This window comes from Microtus oregoni, unplaced genomic scaffold, assembly GCF_018167655.1.
Source record: "Microtus oregoni isolate MIOR12 unplaced genomic scaffold, Mior012 000022F_ref0000154, whole genome shotgun sequence".
Lineage (NCBI taxonomy): Eukaryota > Metazoa > Chordata > Mammalia > Rodentia > Cricetidae > Microtus > Microtus oregoni.
The window spans coordinates 25,209,895-25,228,815 of NW_024543081.1; the positions used below are offsets into that span (position 1 = coordinate 25,209,895).

The 18,921-nt window shown below is 45.8% G+C and overlaps 1 protein-coding gene across 2 annotated transcripts in view; it reads right to left on the reverse strand.

The window, feature by feature from the left end:
- The window catches only part of Tg (thyroglobulin), a 178,334-nt gene that overhangs the window by 150,702 nt on the left and 8,711 nt on the right, over positions 1-18,921 (reverse strand). For both annotated transcript variants that reach the window (XM_041671938.1, XM_041671939.1), the window contains exons 6-14: positions 18,526-18,632; positions 17,717-17,860; positions 17,370-17,555; positions 12,698-13,795; positions 11,405-11,992; positions 10,207-10,446; positions 7,087-7,224; positions 6,632-6,709; positions 5,980-6,092 (exon numbers count right to left, since the gene is read on the reverse strand). In XM_041671938.1, coding sequence (XP_041527872.1) covers positions 5,980-6,092; positions 6,632-6,709; positions 7,087-7,224; positions 10,207-10,446; positions 11,405-11,992; positions 12,698-13,795; positions 17,370-17,555; positions 17,717-17,860; positions 18,526-18,632 — 2,692 coding nt within the window. The remainder of the gene's footprint in view (positions 1-5,979; positions 6,093-6,631; positions 6,710-7,086; positions 7,225-10,206; positions 10,447-11,404; positions 11,993-12,697; positions 13,796-17,369; positions 17,556-17,716; positions 17,861-18,525; positions 18,633-18,921) is intronic.

The window sequence follows — 18,921 nt, forward strand, 5'->3', positions numbered from 1 at the left end:
CCAGGCAAAGAAAGTTTGCCATAAACGAGTCACTGTCCCATTCGATCTTTAGAGCCATGCTCTGAATTGACGGCCACCAAACAAGGACATGTTTTACCATTTGAGAGCAGGGAAAAGTGAGTCTTCTTAGGAGGTGTGAGGCACTGGAGCGATGTCCCATAGCTAGCGAGTAGCCGGGCTGCACATGACACACACTAACTCCACATGGTCTGGAACTAATTCCAGAGATGACTTTTTCACCCAGAACCTCAAAGAAGCCTTAAGTGTCTGTAATTAGTAATACAGGTATGCTCCAAGGCAGTGACCCAACAAGCCCTACCTCCTGTTAGGGACCTTCAGACCAGACCTATCAGTGTGGGCTCCTACTTTCCTTGCCTAGCCTGGGTCAACATGCTTCCCTGACCTGGCACGTTAACTATCTAGGCCTCAGGTCTCAGTTTCCCCACCTAAAAGCCTGGAAGCTGGAGTAGATTGAGCCTCTATGTCTCTCCAATCTCATCTCTTCTCTCTCTCTCTCTCTCTCTCTCTCTCTCTCTCTCTCTCTCTTTCTCTCTCTTCTCCCCCTCTCTCTGTGATTGTATGTGTGTATGTAGATATGCATGCATGAATTTTGTGTGCATGGAGGTCAAAGACAACTTCATCTGTTGCTCCTCAGGTGCCAGGCACCTAACATTATTTTGAGATGGTTTCTCATTGGTCTGGAATTCAGCATATAGGCTAGGCTAGTTAGCCAGGAACCCCAGGCATCTGTCTATCTCTATCTCCTCAGTACTGGGATTATAGGTAAGACACTATGATGTTCCGTTTTGGCTACATGGGGTCTAGGGATTTAGGCCCTCATGTGTGTAAGACAAGAACTTTAAAGACCAAGTCATCTCCTGGGGCCTGCTCCCAGAGCCTTTCATTCCAGGAACTCCTTCAGCAGTGAAGCCCCATCCCATTTCTGCAATGCAAAGCCCTGAGCACAGAGACATAACCTGGCAACAAAAAAGCATCTAGCCTTAAGTGTGCTGAGTGTTGCGTTTATTGACTGTTGCTCATCGGCTTTATATTCTGATGTGACCACTCTGCAGACAGTAGTCACCCCCATTTACCCAGCTACTGCAGGAGGCTCACAAACACCTTCCTTTCAGGTGAGTCACAGAATCCACAAGCACTCAGAAAGGTGGGGACTCTGCTGCCCCCATCATTCTACACCGAGAAAGGGAGATCAGACAGCATGCCTCTGGCCAGCCATCTGGTCAACTGCCAGGTAAGATGATGTGGGAGTGATTTCTTATTAATAAAGAAACTGCCTAGACCCATTTGATAGGCTAGCCCTTAGGTAGGCGGAGAAAACAGAACAGAATGCTGGGAGAAAGAAGCTGAATCAGGAGTCGCCATGATTCTCCTACCGGACACAGACGCAGGTTAAGATCTTCCCTGGTAAGACACCTCATGGTGTTACAGGGATATTAGAAATGGGTTAGATTGATATGTAAGAGTTAGCCAATTAGAGGCCAGGCAGTGTTTAGAAGAATACAGTTTCCGTGTAATTATTTTGGGGCATAAGCTAACCAGGCGGCCGGGGTGCCGGGGACGCAGCCCCGCCGCTCCTATTACAACAGAGTGGCGCCCAACGTGGGGCTAAATCCACTTAAAAACGTGAGACAGCTTAAAAATAAGGGAGAGAGAGTTTAACACAGATTTTTGCTGTTTGTTGGTGGCATGCTGTAGAGAGATTTCCTGATTCGGCAACAGCAGCAAAAAAAAAAAAAAAAAAAAAAACACTGTGTCATTTTAAAGCACAACTTCTTGGGGCTGTGCTACCAGTGTAAACTCTGGCTTTAAAGCATTTCAATGGATATTATGGGACTGGATGTTTGTGTTCCCGCTTGGGATTGGAAGAAGAGTGCTCTGAGCTCTGAGACCATGCCGATGGCTCAGCGCTCCCCGCCTGCACCTGGACAGACTGCAGAATCAGGCTTAGGCAGGCGGAAGAGCATGGCAGATTTCTGCCGCCATCCAGAGACTACACAGTGCTCTGCATGTCAGATTTGGCTGTAACTTGGATGAAAAGAATTTCTGTACTGCACGCTCAGTCTCAGAATTAAAATGCTGAGTGCCGCTCCTACCTGGCAGCCCCAGAGCTAGCGCAAAATGGTACATCCTCCATTTTAAAATTTTCCTGACTCAGCAGCAGGAAAAAAATTGGCTGTTTTAAAATGCCAGCTTTCTGGGCTGTGCCGCCATTGCGATCTCTGTCTGGCTCCTGCGGGAGACAGAGCTTTTGAATGGAGTATTTGGAATAAAGTGCTATGGCTTGCTTGATGGCAATGTGGACTACTGTGTGCCTGGAACTGTGTGTGGCTCAGGGGCACCAAATGGCTCTGAGGCAGGAGTGGCTCAGCTCAGCCATGCTGAACTGCACTGGTCTCAGGTAGGAACTACCGTAATTACCGTAAAAACAGCGCAGTTAAGGTTTCAACTGGGCAGGACACAGATGGTACCATATTACCTGTATATGGTGCAACTTAAGTTTTTAAGAACTGCTTAACATTTTAAAAAATGCTCCTGGATAGTAAAAAAATTACAGATTCACAATAAAATAGATTCAGACACTGTTGGATGAATGTACGTAAGCTTGGGAGAGAGAAAAAAAAGAATATAAAGAATAAAGTTAATGTCTTAAAAAAAGGGTAAAGACTTTAAAGAAACAGAGTACAGATAGTTAAGAGATTAAAAAAATAAAAAAATAAGCCATGTAAAAATGGAAAATTCACAGAGAGTCTGGATTATGTACACTGTGTTTTCTTTAAAATTTTTGACTGTGAAGGAGCTAAGTACAGAGAGACATTTCATTACATGGGCCACCAAGCTAAACCAGAATGGATATAAGGGTATTACGATTTCAAAATTTGGGTCTAAGGATATGATGCTTTGGAGAGGGTCTTCTTTTCTTTTCACAGAGGACCAGACCCTGTGGATTGCATCTATCCCGATATGGTATGATAGACTACGACCTCCGGAAAAGTTGCTGTGAACAACCTCAAAAAATTACTTCACTCAATTGCCAACTGAGATGACCCTGGCACACAGATTATACCATGAAAGACCTAATTAACGATGCCCCCATTCAGCAGGAAGCAGTTTGGAGAGAAAAAACTGGGCCCATGTTCCCAAAATATTGTTTATAAATGTTCTTTTACATTTAAAGGGGGAAATGATATAGGTATAAATAATTTGCATTGGTGTGGATTTTAAGGTCAATTTTGCTATATGTATATGTATTTCTGCTTTTGATTAAGGTATTGTGATTGTGTAGTTCATTTTAAAAGTATAATGTATAATTAGAAAATATAGGTTGTTAATGGATAATCATTGATAATAGTAAAGATTGTAGTCATGTTAGTTAGATTTTCTAAATATATAGAGATACATTTCAATTAGATGGGCATTCTTCATATCTTTCAAAGGCTGCAGAATATGGCATTTAAAATATTTTAATAACTTAGGGTTTTTCATGACAATGAGACACGTCTGCTCCTGGCAGCACCAATCTACTTCGAGAGGAAGATGGGCATCGAAGAGGATCCTTATGGAGTTTGATAGCCATTTGGGCAAGAAACTGCTTTTGCCTGGACTGTTGCATAAACTGAACACAAAAAACCCACACAGAGAGGACTGCTAAACTTGCCTAAAGGTGAGATGATCTTTCGGGGTTCCTGATTCATGAAAAAGTCTCCAAGACATTCTTCAGGACACAGCAGATAGTGACTGAACTGCCTTTGAAATTTCCTGCTTCATGGAAATGTCTGCTGGATACTATGGGCCTGTAGGCTGAAGATGGATGCCCCAACGGTACAAAAGAACTTTGGGTGACTGTACGGGCAGCGAGATGTCTCTGTCATTTCTAGAGTTTTCTTATTTCTTGTTTACTTAGATAATATTATATCCTTCTGGAGTCTTTGATGGAGTTGAAGAATGGATAGATAATCATAGTTTTCCTTAGTTATGATAAAGGATAAAATAGATATAAATATTGTAACTGTAATTCTTGCGTAATAACTGTTTTGCTATATGTAATTTTACTATGTTAAAGTTAAAGCCTTTCTTTTTTGTTTAAACAGAAAAAGGGGAAATGATGTGGGAGTGATTTCTTATTAATAAAGAAACTGCCTAGACCCATTTGATAGGCCAACCCTTAGGTAGGCGGAGAAAACAGAACAGAATGCTGGGAGAAAGAAGCTGAATCAGGAGTCGTCATGATTCTCCTACCAGACACAGACACAGGTTAAGATCTTCCCTGGTAAGACACCTCATGGTGTTACAGGGATATTAGAAATGGGTTAGATCGATATGTAAGAGCTAGCCAATAAGAGGCCAGACAGTGTTTAAAAGAATACAGTTTCCGTGTAATTATTTTGGGGCATAAGCTAACCAGGCGGCCGGGGTGCCGGGGACGCAGCCCCGCCACTCCTATTACAACAGATTCAAACTCAAGCAAAATTCTGAGGGAAGGTTATGGGAAAACGTTAAAATTGTGAATCCTGGTCTCGACTCATTGAGATCCAAACGGAGTTCAGCTGTCAGTTAACTACCAGTCCTGGGAGGTGAAGGGAAACTGGGAATGCAGATAGCAGTTTGAGAAATAGGGGTCTTGGTTGTTGTTTATGGGCATCATGAATGGCAAGAGCCCACACAATCATGTGATCATCAGGTCACATGCCACAATCACACTTCTGGCCTTCAGAAGCTGCAGTCCTCACATTTTGTTTCTCAGGAGAACAGCCATGCTGGGGACATTGGGCAGGCTTATCTCCAGGGAAGATTATTTGTTAGCCAAGCTAAAAGACCAAATCACATTGGCAACTTTCCTTACAAATCAATTAATAAGTGGACCATGTCCATGGAATGCCACAATAACCATGACATTGCTCTACATTTCATGACCCTTGAAAGTCTTATATTCATGATTTCATATGATTTTCACAAAGCTCCTGGGAACTAAGTGGAGCAGGCGGTGAGGTCACCCACCCTTGTGTAGGGACACAGGACAAGCATGGGGGTGTGAACTGTTTAGTAGGTATGTGGTTAAATCCTGAACCTGAATTCTTTTTTCTATGTTTTATTTATTTTATTATTATTTTTTATTTTTTTACTTATTAAAGATTTCTGCCTCCTCCCCGCCACTGCCTCCCATTTCCCTCCCCCTCCCCCAATCAAGTCCCCCTCCCTCATCAGCCCAAAGAGCAGTCAGGGTTCCCTGCCCTGTGGGAAGTCCAAGGACCTCCCACCTCCTTCCAGGTCTAGTTAGGTGAGCATCCAAACTGCCTAGGTTCCCACAAAGCCAGTACATGCAATAGGAACAAAACCCAGTGCCATTGTTCTTGAGTTCTCAGTAGTCCTCATTGTCCGCTATGTTCAGCGAGTCCACTGAACCTGAATTCTTTCTCTGGACACTTTTATGTTAGTGTTCCAATAAACTGTGAGTTACAGCTACCAACAGGAGTGACAAGGAATAATGTTTTCCTCTAAGGCTGGGAACCTGAGGGTCAAGTACATTGACCTTAACAAGGTGTCTTCAGAAAACATATGACAACAACTACATGTATTATATATATTTAATATATATCATATATTATTAAATACTATACTGTATGTTATTTTATATAATAATGTATATGTATATAATCAGTCTTTTAAAGACTTTTGGTAAAGGATTTGTCTTGGAGTCTCAAGATAATCTAAGAACTAGATAAGACAAGAATGTGGTCCAGGCCTATGATTAAAACAAAGCAAAACTGGACACAGAGAAGGCAAGCAACCAATCCAAGGACACACAGCCAGGTCTAGAAGGACCAGGACACCCGTGACTCCCTGTGAATTTTATACTAATGAGAATGAACTAAAAATCTAGAAAATGCACTTTTAGTCAGAGGAGGCCAGTGTCAGTGAACCTTCCTTGCTTGGATTTTTCCTGAGTCCACAGAAACTCACCTGTACGCAGGTGGGGGTGAACAGATCTCCTGGACCTGGGTTTCCTTGGGGTCCAGCCTGCTTCCATGCAGAAAGCAGCCCGTTGGCTCTGGATAGCTCACAGCTTGTGGGGCCTGTGGGAGAGAGGGGCTGTGAAAAAGGGGCTACAGAGCTAAGGCGGGGGTGGGTATCACCAGATAACCTCAGACTTCAGACCAGTAGATGTGCATTCCACAAAGCTAGAACCTCAGGATAAGCAGGCTGAAGTTCAGGGGCAGAGACACATGTGGGGTATATTGGTGGCTTTGAGGGGTCAAGTGGGCTATTGATACCTCAGGGGGAACCCTTAGTGGGCTGCAGAAATACATGTGTGGCAGTGATAGAACCACAGTAGTTGGAGCTGCCCAGGAGCTAAGGCCCAGGGACCAAAGTCAAACCCTGTCACCATTCTTTGCTCTTCCAGGTACACCCCCAATGAGAGAACCAAGAAGGATGACCCAAAGTCAACATGAGCCCCAGACCTGGGGACATAGAAAAATGTGTCTATGGTATTCTCAGAGACAGCTCTGCAGGGCTCGACCCTAGAGTCCTGCTCAGTTGTATGATCAAGCCAGGTCCAGCAGCATAGAAGCCATTCTAGAGCAGATTAAAGAATCTCATGGGCTTTACTTACACTGGGGCATCTGTGAGGAGCGTGTAGTCAGTGAGGCTGGGATGAACTCTCCCTGCCCATCCACACACCAGCACTGTCCTGAAAAAAAAAAAAAAAAAAAAAAAAAAAAAAAAAAAACAAGCCATAGCCCATAAGCTCCGAAAGTACACTGGAAACTCTCCCAAGTGCCCAATGAGGAACTTCTCTCTTTTGCTTTCATAGCAACACCAGCAAGGTAGCCTGTCTGGCCTAGGCTCTCCTCCTGACACTGTCCACAGTCACAAGACTTAGCATCCAACATTCCGAGCCAGTGAGCATTTCAACCCCACACTGACTGGAGGTCCCTGCTTCCCTTACACCTGGGAGACAGCTGGTAGTGGAGAAGCTAAGGGTTTGTCCTAGTTGCTAAAGAGGGGCCAATAACCTGGACCACCTGCCTCCTGCTGTGTGCCTCTTCCCTCTCTCAGTCTCCTTACCGGTCCCAGCGTGGCACTGCACAGGCTCCCAGCCTCCAAGTGTATCACACTGTGGTACATAGGGCCCGGACCACAGAAGACTGGCTGCTCCATCGGACTCCCCCTGGGAAGCACGGAGATGCTGGTAGAAATTCAATGCTAGAGACGTAGAAAGAAAAACACAGAATATGACAGCTACCTTGTGGGCTCTGTCCCGAGATAAACCATGCACACCCCTGAACACACCCTTGCAAACATATAAGACAGCCTTCTTACAACCGGAGGAACATTTAACCAGAAATTTCACTTAGAATTTTGGCCAGCCAGTAGACACTCCACAGATCCCCCTATGACGATAAGCCCCAGACTGCATTGGTAGGACTCTCTACAGATCTGTGTGGTAATCTCAGAGAGTGGTGAAGCTGGTGGATGACTTCGTATCCATGGCATGCACTTGACTCTAGAGAAGAGCCATGGGTATAGTAAGATTTTTCTTTGGGCTGCCAACTCACACACATACAAAAAACAACAACCAAAGCAAAAGAAAAACAATCCAGAGACTCTTTTAATTATGAAATCTTGGACTATAGCTTAGGGCTTGTTCCTAACTAGCTCTTATAACTTAAATTAACCCATTGATATTAATCTATTTTCTATCATGTGGTGTTACTTTCCTTCCATCTTGTGCTTCCTGTTTCCTCTCCATGTCCCTGTACCCCACTCCTAGATTCCTTCTCCTACTTCTCTCTGCCCTGAAGTCCCAACTATCCTTCCTGCCTAGGTATTGGCCATTCAGCTTTTCATTATACCAATCATACAATACACCTTCACACAGTGTACAAATATCCCACAACACATGAGCATCCAAAGGTATGTTGTATACCAGGTGTGTGCCAACATTTTGGCATGGCCACAACATTGTCATCTACAAAGTTAAGTCTCAAGAACCACACAGCTGAGTTATAAAGACAAAATCACATATGTGTCCCATAGTGCTCTGAGTAAGCTTAAGGTTTAGTTATCCTGAGACACATGTAGCCCACAGAGATGCATGTTGGACATGCCTAGAAAGAATTAGCTGAACCGTTTCTATGGCTCTTTAAGATATAAGCATATCATCTGACCAGTGGCAAAACTGAGGTAGACAGATAACTACTTAAACACAATGTATTTGACATACATGTGGTATGTCAACCACAGCTCTCCTTCCCCTGCATGGCTTCTCTGCTCAGCACTCACTGCCATGCAACACATTAGACATGTACTGATCGAGTTTGTGTATGGGTTCCTCTTTAGAATCCTTGGTACAGAGATCCGTGTTTCTTTTACACAAAGAACAGAACCTGGCTCAGAATGTACACCCAAGAGACAACTGAACTAGGCATGATATAATCCTAGCTCCTCAGGAAGCAGAGGCAAGAGAATCTCAAGTTGGAGACCAGCCAGAGCTATAGGGTCAAGGCTAGCCTGGGAAACTTAAGGAGATGCTGTCTCAATTTTTTTTTTTTTAATTTTAGAAAAGAACTGGGGGTGTGGCTCGGTGGAAGACTAATTGCCTAACACATATAAGGCCCTAGCATATATAAGACTAGCAAAAGTGGAACAAATGAAGGAAAGAAAGGGAAGGTACAGCGAGGGGGGAGATTGAAGTAAATATTGTCATGTATACATGCGTGAAAAAAGGTCAAAGAGAAGTGTGTAATGGCTGGAGCTATGGCCTCTGGCTAGGTTCCTGCCACCCTTTACAGAGCTGTGTTTCTCTCCCATCCTTTTCCCCTGTCTGGCCTCTACCCTTTTTGAAATGTCACCCTGCCACACAGTGACACATTATGGTATCTGCAGCTCTTCTGTTTTCTGTGCTGATTAAAGTGACCCAAGCTACAGGGCTGCCAGAACCACCTCTCCCCACAGCGCATCAGAGTCCATCCGGGCACAGGATTTGAAATAACTGCTTTCCTGTGAAAAGCACATGCCCCCAGGTTTCTGAGGAAGTGAGAAAGGTGGACTCTGGGCAGAGAAAAAAGAGCAGCAAGGTGAGTGATGAGTGGGCCACGGGTGTAGAGGAAGGTGAGCAAGGCTTGATGCTTTGAACAGTTGTCTGGTGGGGAGAGGGGAGGAGGCAGCAAACAGACTGATCTGTGAGATCCTTCTCCGGGGATAGAACAAAGACACCACTCCCAAGCCAACAATCAGGTGTCATGAGAGGAAGACAGAGAGACTCCAAGCTTGTTGCAAGGTATTCTCTCTGATTTATGTCACATAAAATGTTGTCCAGAAGGTGGACATCCCAGAACCCCGCTGAGAAAGGAGAGGAACTCAGACAAGGCTCAAGGAGAGATGGAGCTCAGGTTCTGGTGGTGTGGTGTCAGTGGAAACTCAGTGAGGTCAGAGCCTCTCACCAGAGCAGGCTGTAGGCAGAGGAAGGACCCTGATTCTCAGTTGGACCAGGTCTCAGCACTGACTCCAGCTGCTCCGTGTTCAGCTGGGCAGAGCACAGGACGCTAAAGGCATGGGCTAGACTGTTAGCCTTCCTGGTCCAGCTTTCGTAGTTACCAGATGGCCAAACCCAGGCAAATGACTAAATCAGGACTCAGCTTCCTTGTGTAAAGAATCACAGGTAATTTTATATCTTTGTTCTGAAATATTAAAAGAGTTAACACAATGACCCAATCATGTACTTGTCATTCAAACACCTGGTCATGGGTTAAACTTAAGCACTGTGTGGCTGTTGCTAGGTCAGAGGACTGCGTTCCTCTGTTATAGTCAGAGATGACACAGCCTTTGGCACCTGCTCTCAGCAATGGTTCCTCGGTAAAGAGGGTCATATCCTTTCTCCTCCCATTAGCCTTGGAGAGGAGAGGCAACTTTAAGACAGGCCAAGGGTTGAGAGCACACAGAGTCTTTTAACAACAGAACTGTGGATTTATGAGGGCTGCAGGTAGCATCTGAAGTACACAATGGAAAGCTCTATAAGGACTCTGCCGAAGGATCAGGGATCCTTTAGGAAAAGCTTTGCCTAGGGTCACAGAACCACTCTGCCTTTCCAGGAGCCTGGCAGTCCAAGTCAAGTCCAGGAGAGTCACATGCAAGCTCTTGCTTTCCCCAAAGAAATGGAGTGAGAACCGTCAACCCAACACTCACTGGACTGAGCAGCTAAACGAATGGCGTATTCACCCCCATGGAGAAACTTCTCAGAGAATGCCTCCCGGGATGGGTAGAGAGGAGGAAGGCCAAGCTCTTCACTGGTCAGCTGGATTCCCTTGGCTACTAAAAAACTCTCTCCCAGAGGGAATGAAGAACCATTGGAGGTGGAGACAATCTCTTCCGTTTCCTTAATGAACTTCAGGGCACGAAGTTTTATTTCCTCACAGGGGCCAGGACCTAGGACAGTGAAAAGAATCACAGGTAGATTTAGTCCCCAAGCCCAGCTCCCTCTGCTTTGTCTCCTCAGCCTCATTCGCTCAGCATTCATGGAAGAACCTGCAGGAGATTAGGGATACATGGCTCACATCATGCCAGGCTTGTGCTAAGTACATTCGCAGGATCTGATTGAATCTGGGTACTAGTCTAAGAAGATGCTTGCTCCCAGGCATCCAAGTTTCATTTCTGTTGCTCTACTGTCCTCACCAAAGAACAATATAGGGAAGAAAGGATTTATTTGGCTCACAATTCTCGCCACAGACCATCACTGAGGGAAGTTGAATACGAAGGTAGTCCTGATATTTCATGCAGCATTACCTCTGACCAAAGAACTTCTTTCAAAGCCATAGAAGTGCAACAGGAGCCATGGAGAGTTTTGCTTGGTTCCTGGCAAGTAACCTATGCTTAGCTAGCTTTTTAATATAGTTTAGTACCATCTACCTAAGGAATAGTATTGCCTATAGTGGGCTAGGCCCTACTAGATCAATTAACAAGCAAGAAAATACCCCCAAAGACATATCCATTGGCCAATATGAACTACACATTTCCTCAATTGAGATTTTCTTCCAATATAATTCCAGGTGGTGCCAAATTGACAATTAACCTGCATAAATGTAGACAAGAAACCGAGGCCTGCAGAAATCATATAACTTGAGCAAGTTCCTCACTGAACTGTTGATTCAGAATTGCTAGAGAATCTTATCCTATGAACATTGATTGATCTATCTGGACCACCTAGGACAGCTATCAGAAGGTGGGTAGATGGCTGCTTGGGTGTACAGATATACAGACTTGAGAGTGAATGGAAATATAAGTGCTGCCACAGTTCCCAGAAGTGACCCGCTTCTAAGGAGGCTTTCCCACCAGAAAGTCTTTTCAAAGAAAATATGAAATTGGCTCTCTACATGAGTTAACTCACATATTGGGCTCTTGCCTGGCTCGTTCCGAGTCCCATCCAGTTCCTGACCAATCTCATCCACACACCAGCAGCTTCTGAGGTTGAGGTGTGCCAAAGGCATGCTGAAGTCTGTGTAGGGCCCTGGGTAGTGGCTGAGCTGGCCATTTAGGATCTGCCAAAAGACGTATGGATCCAGGAGAACGTTCTCCCCGGGCTGAGTGGGGACTCCCTCCAGCACTAACTGTGGAACATCTTGAAGGGAAGGGTACTGTGCCAGCACTGGGAAGATGCTTTGCTGGCCAGCCTCATAGAGACTTTGAAGAAAAAGACTGAAGTTTCTGGAAGCTTCTCCTGTAGAGCTCACGATCTTCATCAGCGTTGTGGCTAGGGTCATTTCCTGACCATCACTGTTCTGTGTGTCCCATCGTTCATACCACTCAAAGATCTGTTCAGGGGGTCCGTCGCACTGCACACGCCTCCACTGCCCGCTGGCACTGCACTGGGGGATATAAACACTGGAAGGGGAGGACAGCATGCTGAAGTTGGAGAGCAGGACCTGCATCGCTCCAAGGAAAGCTCGTTCGGCTTGTAACTGGCAGACACTGGGACCTGGAGAAGAATGATATGGGTAGATATTTAATAAATCGAACAAACCAGAGGGATCAAGGTGACTTCTTAATGGTAAGTCGCAGAAATCACAATTGTCCTAAGTTCATGAGTAACATCCAACCTGGTGGCTAGCCCACCTACTGATTTGACAGGAGCTACAGAAATGTGGATGACATGTCCTGTCATGTGGGTGTTATGTGCTTATGTGTGTATGTGTTTAAGCACATTTGTGAATATTGTAGGTCAAGGGCTGATGTCAGGTGTCTTCCCCAATCACTCTCTGTCTTACTTTTGTATACACGATCTCTCACTGAACCTGAAGCTTTCTGATTTAGATAAACTGGCTGGCCAGTGAGCTCCGGTCCCAGGTCCACTTACTCCCACCTCCCCCCTGCTCACAGCACTGGGGTTACAAATGTGCATTGCTCAGCATGATTTTAAGTGGATGCAAACTCAGACCCATATGCCTGTGCAGCAAGCACTTTATGGTTGAGCCATCTTCCCAGCTCATGTATGTGCACTTTCTTAATAACAAGCAAAAATCTCTATGAGCTCATTAGAATAACTAATATTGTCCAGGTCTAATTAGTCTATTGACTGAAGATTACTCCTTAGTCATGAGCAAACTCAGTTTCTGACAATGTATTAGGTTCTGGTCTAAATAGAGACTCAAGAATTTGTTAATTAAATATCCAACAGACTTACATTGCTTGGGTTCACCAATTGTACTTTGCGTACCAGGAATAGCCTGACCTTCAGCATCGACACAGTAACATTCTGAGTTGAAGCACTGGACAGGCAGGAAATAGCCCTCACTCGTACATGAAGGGACAAAGAAGCTGGAGCCAGCTGGCTGACTGCTTGCAAGGCTTTGCAGCTGAGCTCGCTGCTTCTCACACTCGGTGGGGCACCTGGGGCGTCCACCTCTGACTCTTGAGCCATCGAGTTCTTTGCCTCGGGAATCCACACACCAGCATTCTCCAACATAGCACTGGATATCCTCATAGCTTCCTCCGGCAGTGCATGATGGGACAAAGAGCCTTCCAGGTGTCCGTCTGCAAGTCTGAGCACTGAACGCCGTTTCCATCACATCTCCTAAGTCCATTGCTACATCTTCAGGCACAGAAACAGCACGTTGCAAGAAGATAAGGAATTCTGGAAGCTCCAGGAGAGAAGCAAGGAATTTTAAGGCATTTTGGTTATCTTGTAGGTTGACTTTGAAGCCAAAGGTACCCACAACTGGTTTATTCATAGCAACTGTCTTGTCAGAGACACGGAGAGTGTCTGCGTTAGAATTAGAGTCCAATCCCACAGGGAGGAGTTTGGCTAGATCAGTTCCTCTGTCTCCAACTTGGAAGCCTGGGAGACCAAGCTGCTGGAAAAACTGACTGAAGTTAAACGTGCCTCTTGTACCAAGGGCTCCTGACAAGTTAAACTGGGCAGCATTCACCAAAAACGTCCCTCCGAAGAGGTTTTGCTGGAGCCGCTTCGGGTTGGTGGTGAACTGGAGGGCGAGTCCAGCCAGCTCTCGGGAGGGGAAAATTGCTCTGATGGCTTCTCTAAGTAGACTTCCTGATGCAGAAAGCTGTTGGTACTGCCCCACAGCCATGGAGTGGAGAAGCCCAGAGTCAACAAAGAGTTCCTTGATTGCAGGCAGGCAGGATGTGGCCAATGTGGTACCACTGTCAGGGACCTGCCTGTCCTCAGAAGACAACAGGTCCTGCTGGCTGATGTAGCCTGCGGTTCCAAAGTAGAGCCTTGACAAAGCTTGCTGCCTCTCTGAGGCACAAGACTGATCTTCAGCTAAGTGAAACAATGAAGAACATAGTTATCAGAGCAAGTGGTCCCAAGAACCCTTCCTCCATCGTGCCCCCATACCTCTGCTAGTAAGATATCAAAAGCTCATACTGCCTTGTGGACCATTTTCTTTTCTGTATCCACTTATGTCTTCCCTTCTCCCTCGAGTGGTCTCCATAGGGCTAATTTTGAGCATGACTATTCCTGTCTTCATAACCACTCAGACACCTCTCACCAGACCGATGCTTTTCTACAGCAAATCTATGAGATACTAGCCATTTTCTGAAAACCTGACCACACTTGCATTGGTCTGAATAATGTCCCCTGAAAACATTTTTTGCCTATATGGGGGTCCTTGACTGTGAATTAAAAGCACTTTTGGTAGCTGTAATTAAGTCATCTAGACTAGGGTGGGCTAGGAATCCAATGGCTGTTGTGCCTAAAAGAAGAGACATGGGAAAGAGGCCATGTGAGGGTCAAGATCCACAGACTGGAATGACAGATACAGCCATGAAGCCAAGAACACCAGAAATCACCAATTATCTGATTCTCAAGGGATGTGGACAGCCCAGCCCACACCTTGACTTCTGAGTTCCAGCATGAAAACTGTGAGAGGACAGATTTCCGCTGCTCAAGGCACCCACTTCATAGCTATTGATTCTGGCAGCCTTAGGAGCCCTGCTTGCTAACAAAGTCCTATTTGTGCTGCTAAGCTGCTGCTTCCTAGCTTTCTCTCGCTGGAATTCTCAATGGACTTTTAATGCCTCACCATACGCTCTTTCTGAGACTCTAATTCCTCCTGGGTGTGGCCTTTTCCAGTTTATAGTCTCTTTCAGAATGAGACCTCTACCAGCAATGCCAGCGGTGCTTCATAGAAGTACCTTGTTGTACTGTGAAACGTAATATTAAAAACACAGCATATTTCATTACCGTCTTATTTTCTATATTGTAGTACTGAAATGCTAACTGAACAAGCACACTTAGTGCACATAGCCCTTGGGCTTTTGGATCTTCCTGTGGAATTACTAGTAAAGAAGGTGATTGACTCAGTCAATCCCATGCATAGCCAGGACAGTCTGCGAAAGTGCCCATGGGAGGGACAAACATAACTCAGATGGCATCTGGCTCTGCTCACGTAGGGGCATGTAAGCAAGCTCTATTCTCCTCCATAAATCCACACATCTCAGGGAACCTTCTAAACCACCACCCCACTCTCAACTTGCAGAAGTAATTCTTTCCTTGTGATTTACTCAGATGCCAAGAAGGAAGGCGGCCAATTTACCATCGTCACCAGGCAAAAAAAAAAAAGAACTGGAACACGTAGCTCATGTAGGGGTGTGTGTGTGTGTGTGTGTGTGTGTGTGTGTGTGTGTATGCACACAGGCACACACACACACACACATATATATATATATATATATATATATATATATATATATATATGCATGCGTGCATGCTGGCAACCTACAAAACTGAGCAGATCCCTCGGTGAGGCCTCGGTGTCCTGTAACTGACGTCACAGGAGACTTGGAGGAAGTGTGTGCCTGGCTTCACTTCCCCTTCTACACTGAGAGCTCAACCCCTCCATACATGTGTTAAGTACTGCTACTAAAGACAGTGAGACAAAGCCACAGAGAAACCCTGTCTTGAAAAACAAAAACAAACAAAAAAAAAAAGACAGTGAGAAAGAGTGAAAGTCCAAGACCCACCGATGCATTCAACAGAGTTCCTGCTTTAACTTGGAAAGCTATGTTTCTTCATTTTCACCCGATGACTGCAGGGCCCAATATTTTCTAGGTTTTCATGCAACTGGGTGATGGTAATAAATAATTCCAAGGCGAGGCTTTAAACATTTCTCTTTTGTTGTTGTTTTTGTTTTTCAAGGCAGGGTTTCTCTGTGCAGCTTTAAAGCCTGTCCTGGAACTTGCTCTGTAGACCGGGCTGGCTTCGAACTCACAGAGTTCTGCCTGCCTCTCCTCTGCTTCCCGAGTGCTGAGATAAAAGGTGTGTGTCACCACCACCTAGCCTAAACGTTTGTTTTATGACATCTGCACACTCACCAAACAATACAAAGAATGTCTAAAGTGTCAAAGGAAGAACTTGAGGGACTTGATGGGACTTATTGAATTAACATTAATATCTAAGTAGAAGCCATGAGTCTTGAGTTCTTTCTTCACTGTTTCATGACTTAACCCCCCTTGGAAGGCCTTGTGATCCTGGATTTCTCCCCTCCGCAGTAGTCACACCGTGCCCATCCTTGGGGCCTTACTGAGATGCCCATGACAATACTAAGATTTGCATCTGCCTGCCTTCTGCCTTAACACACTGGGTAGAATAACATCCCTTCAAGATGCATCTTTCCTCTCAGAACCACAGAATGTGCTACTTTAGCAGAAATGTCACTTCAAGTGTCTTTGCCTGAGATGAGGGTGGCCTCTGCCAGAGCTGGGAGTCAAGAGAGGTTTCTAATGGAGCCTGCAGAAGAATAGACTCTGGTATCACCTACATTTCAAACTTCCAGCCTCCAGACCTGAAAGCTACTGAGTGAGCTGTGATTGTTGTAAGGGACTTACAGTTTGTGTTACTTTGTGACAAGAGCCTTAAAAAGTCCTGACCTCACCTCTATCTTTCCTACGGACATTGAGGTGACTTTCTAATTGTCTGCCTTATCTTGGGTCCAGGGCTTCTTCCATCTGCTCCCCTAACACTGAAATTGAAAGTGAAATGAAATTTATGCCCTGGCAATGCTGAAGCATGCATGAGCAGCCTATATATGGCGGCTCTGTTGAACTTGTCCATACTGGGTTCCATGGTCTAAGTTGATGAGGATGACTGACTAGGTCTCTTCCTCAAGAGGCCACCAGATCTCATTACAGATGGCTGGGAACCACCATGGGGTTGCTGGGAGTTGAACTCAGGACCTTTGGAAGAGCAGGCAGCACTCTTAACCAGATGGCTCCCCTAACACTGCTTAGGGGCATATATTACACACACACAGCCCACCAGACCTTCCCAAGATGAGCTCACACCGGTCTCCCTTCCCTCCAGTGTGAAGCCCAAGCCTTGGTTAGGTGAAGGGCTGCAGAGTCTCGTTCCCTCCTGCCTTTCCTGGAGTCACAAAGTGTACTCCATACTCCAACAGTGTCTCTCTGCAATCCTTGTAGATGGAGAACATATAGAAAGTGCCTTCGCTATGGACACTCTGAGCGACTGTCCCTCGTCCATGAAGCCTTCCTCAGTGCCTTGAATCAGAATTAATCTGCCCCTTGGTGCTCTGTCAGCTGCCTGTATACATTCCTCCCATGGCACATGAACACACAGTTCTCTCTTCTTTTTTGGTTACCTATGAGTCCCCTGGTGTGTTAGGTCCTATGGACATGTAACTGTGTCTGACACAAGACAAAAAACCCACTGTAAGTTAATAGCAGCAGACTGACTTCAGTTACATACAGTTTGACACACCTCTGGGGGACATTGAGTTAGCAGTTGGTTAGTGAGCTCCTGAGAGACCGGTGCAAAGAAACAGTGATGGTAACCAGCTCCGAGCAGGGCAGAACGTTCACCCTGAGAGGAAACTTACCACAAGATGGTGGCCGCCCTTGCTGCTGAGTGCCAGGGATCTCTCTCCCCTGGGCATCCACACACCAACACAGCCCTCCTGTCTGGCACTGTACTGCTTGGTAGCCCCCGTTTCTCTGGCATCTCGGGATGTATGGGTGGCCAAAGCTGGTGGCAGCAAACCGCTCTACTTCACACTTGCTGGGGCCTAGAAGAGACCACACGACAACATGTATGAGTAAGGTCTGAGCCAGCTTGGATGCTTGCTGCCCTCAAGTTCTATCTCTAAACTTTGGTTTAGATGGAAGGGACCCAAGGCCCAGTGGTTCCCCCGCAGAGGTGCATGGCTGTTACTAGCTAGTTACTTACAACGAAATCTGCCAGAGATGAGTAACTGAATGGCCAGAAAGCGTCTCTGCAATATCCGGTACATGGTGCTCTGAGTGAAAGTGGAAGCTCGGTCCAGGCCAGCAAAAATGGTGTCATAAATTTCATCCAGTAACAGCTCCAAACCTGAGCAAATTCAGACAGCATTTCAGGGACGGGTCCTCGGGAAAGCAAGCTCGAATCTGACTGAGCTAACCAATGTCAAACGGTCAGAGTCTACACCAGCAGCGCTATGCAGTGGGTCCAGGCATGTCCATCCTTCAGACTCTGTAAGTTCTCATTACCTACAAAGTGCGTCCTCCAAAACCAGACCACAGAGTGACAAAATAACAATGAAAACAGCGGCAGCATTTTGAGTATGTTTGTGATTTTCATAGGGCCACATCTGTAGTTATCCTTGCCCAAACAAGCCTGATGCAGCCCCTGGGCCATAGGTTGGACAAACCTGGAATAATATTCTAAGAGTTCACAAAGTCAGGACTGCTGTGTGCAGCTGTGCAGGTGTTGGGCAGTGCAGAGGAGTGTAACTAGGGAATGAGCTGATAACCGGCCCTGTCCTCCACTTGCCGCACAGCGAGGTGGGCACCTCTTTCAGCCCGCAATGACACCCATATGAGCAGGCAGAAGCTTCGGCAGAGTACCACAGATGGAAGCTGGCTAAGGCCGTGTCCTCTTCTGCACCCATAGCAACCTACCGAGGATGCGGAAAGCCAGTGCTATTTCTGCCTTGTGCACTAGAGTCCAAAAATTACAATCGATCTCTTCCCATTGCCAGAAGTGTGGCTGGTTACCTGTCTCGGCCAGCTCCCGCCCCTGGCTGTCGGAACAGTAACAGTACCCAGACACTTCAGGGAACCTGCTCCGGAAGGAACTGAAAGTCACAAACGCATCTGGAAACCTGACAGACAGGAAGAGGTATGGTCACTGTTTCATAAAAGACAAAGTCATCCTCAATCCAAATCAATGTGGCGGAGTCCTCTGCGAGGAGATTGTGTTTGTGGCTCTTTCCTAAAGTGGCTTAAGTTAGCCAGAGCAAGGTTAGACTATGCTTAGCTATCACCTACCAATGAACTCTTTTCCTTAAGGGTGGCATTTAGCCAATTTGTGTTCACACACGTCTTGGAGGACCAGAAAGAAGACAAGTCATGAGCAAGCACTACATCAGCTTCCCCAGTAGAATAACTGCC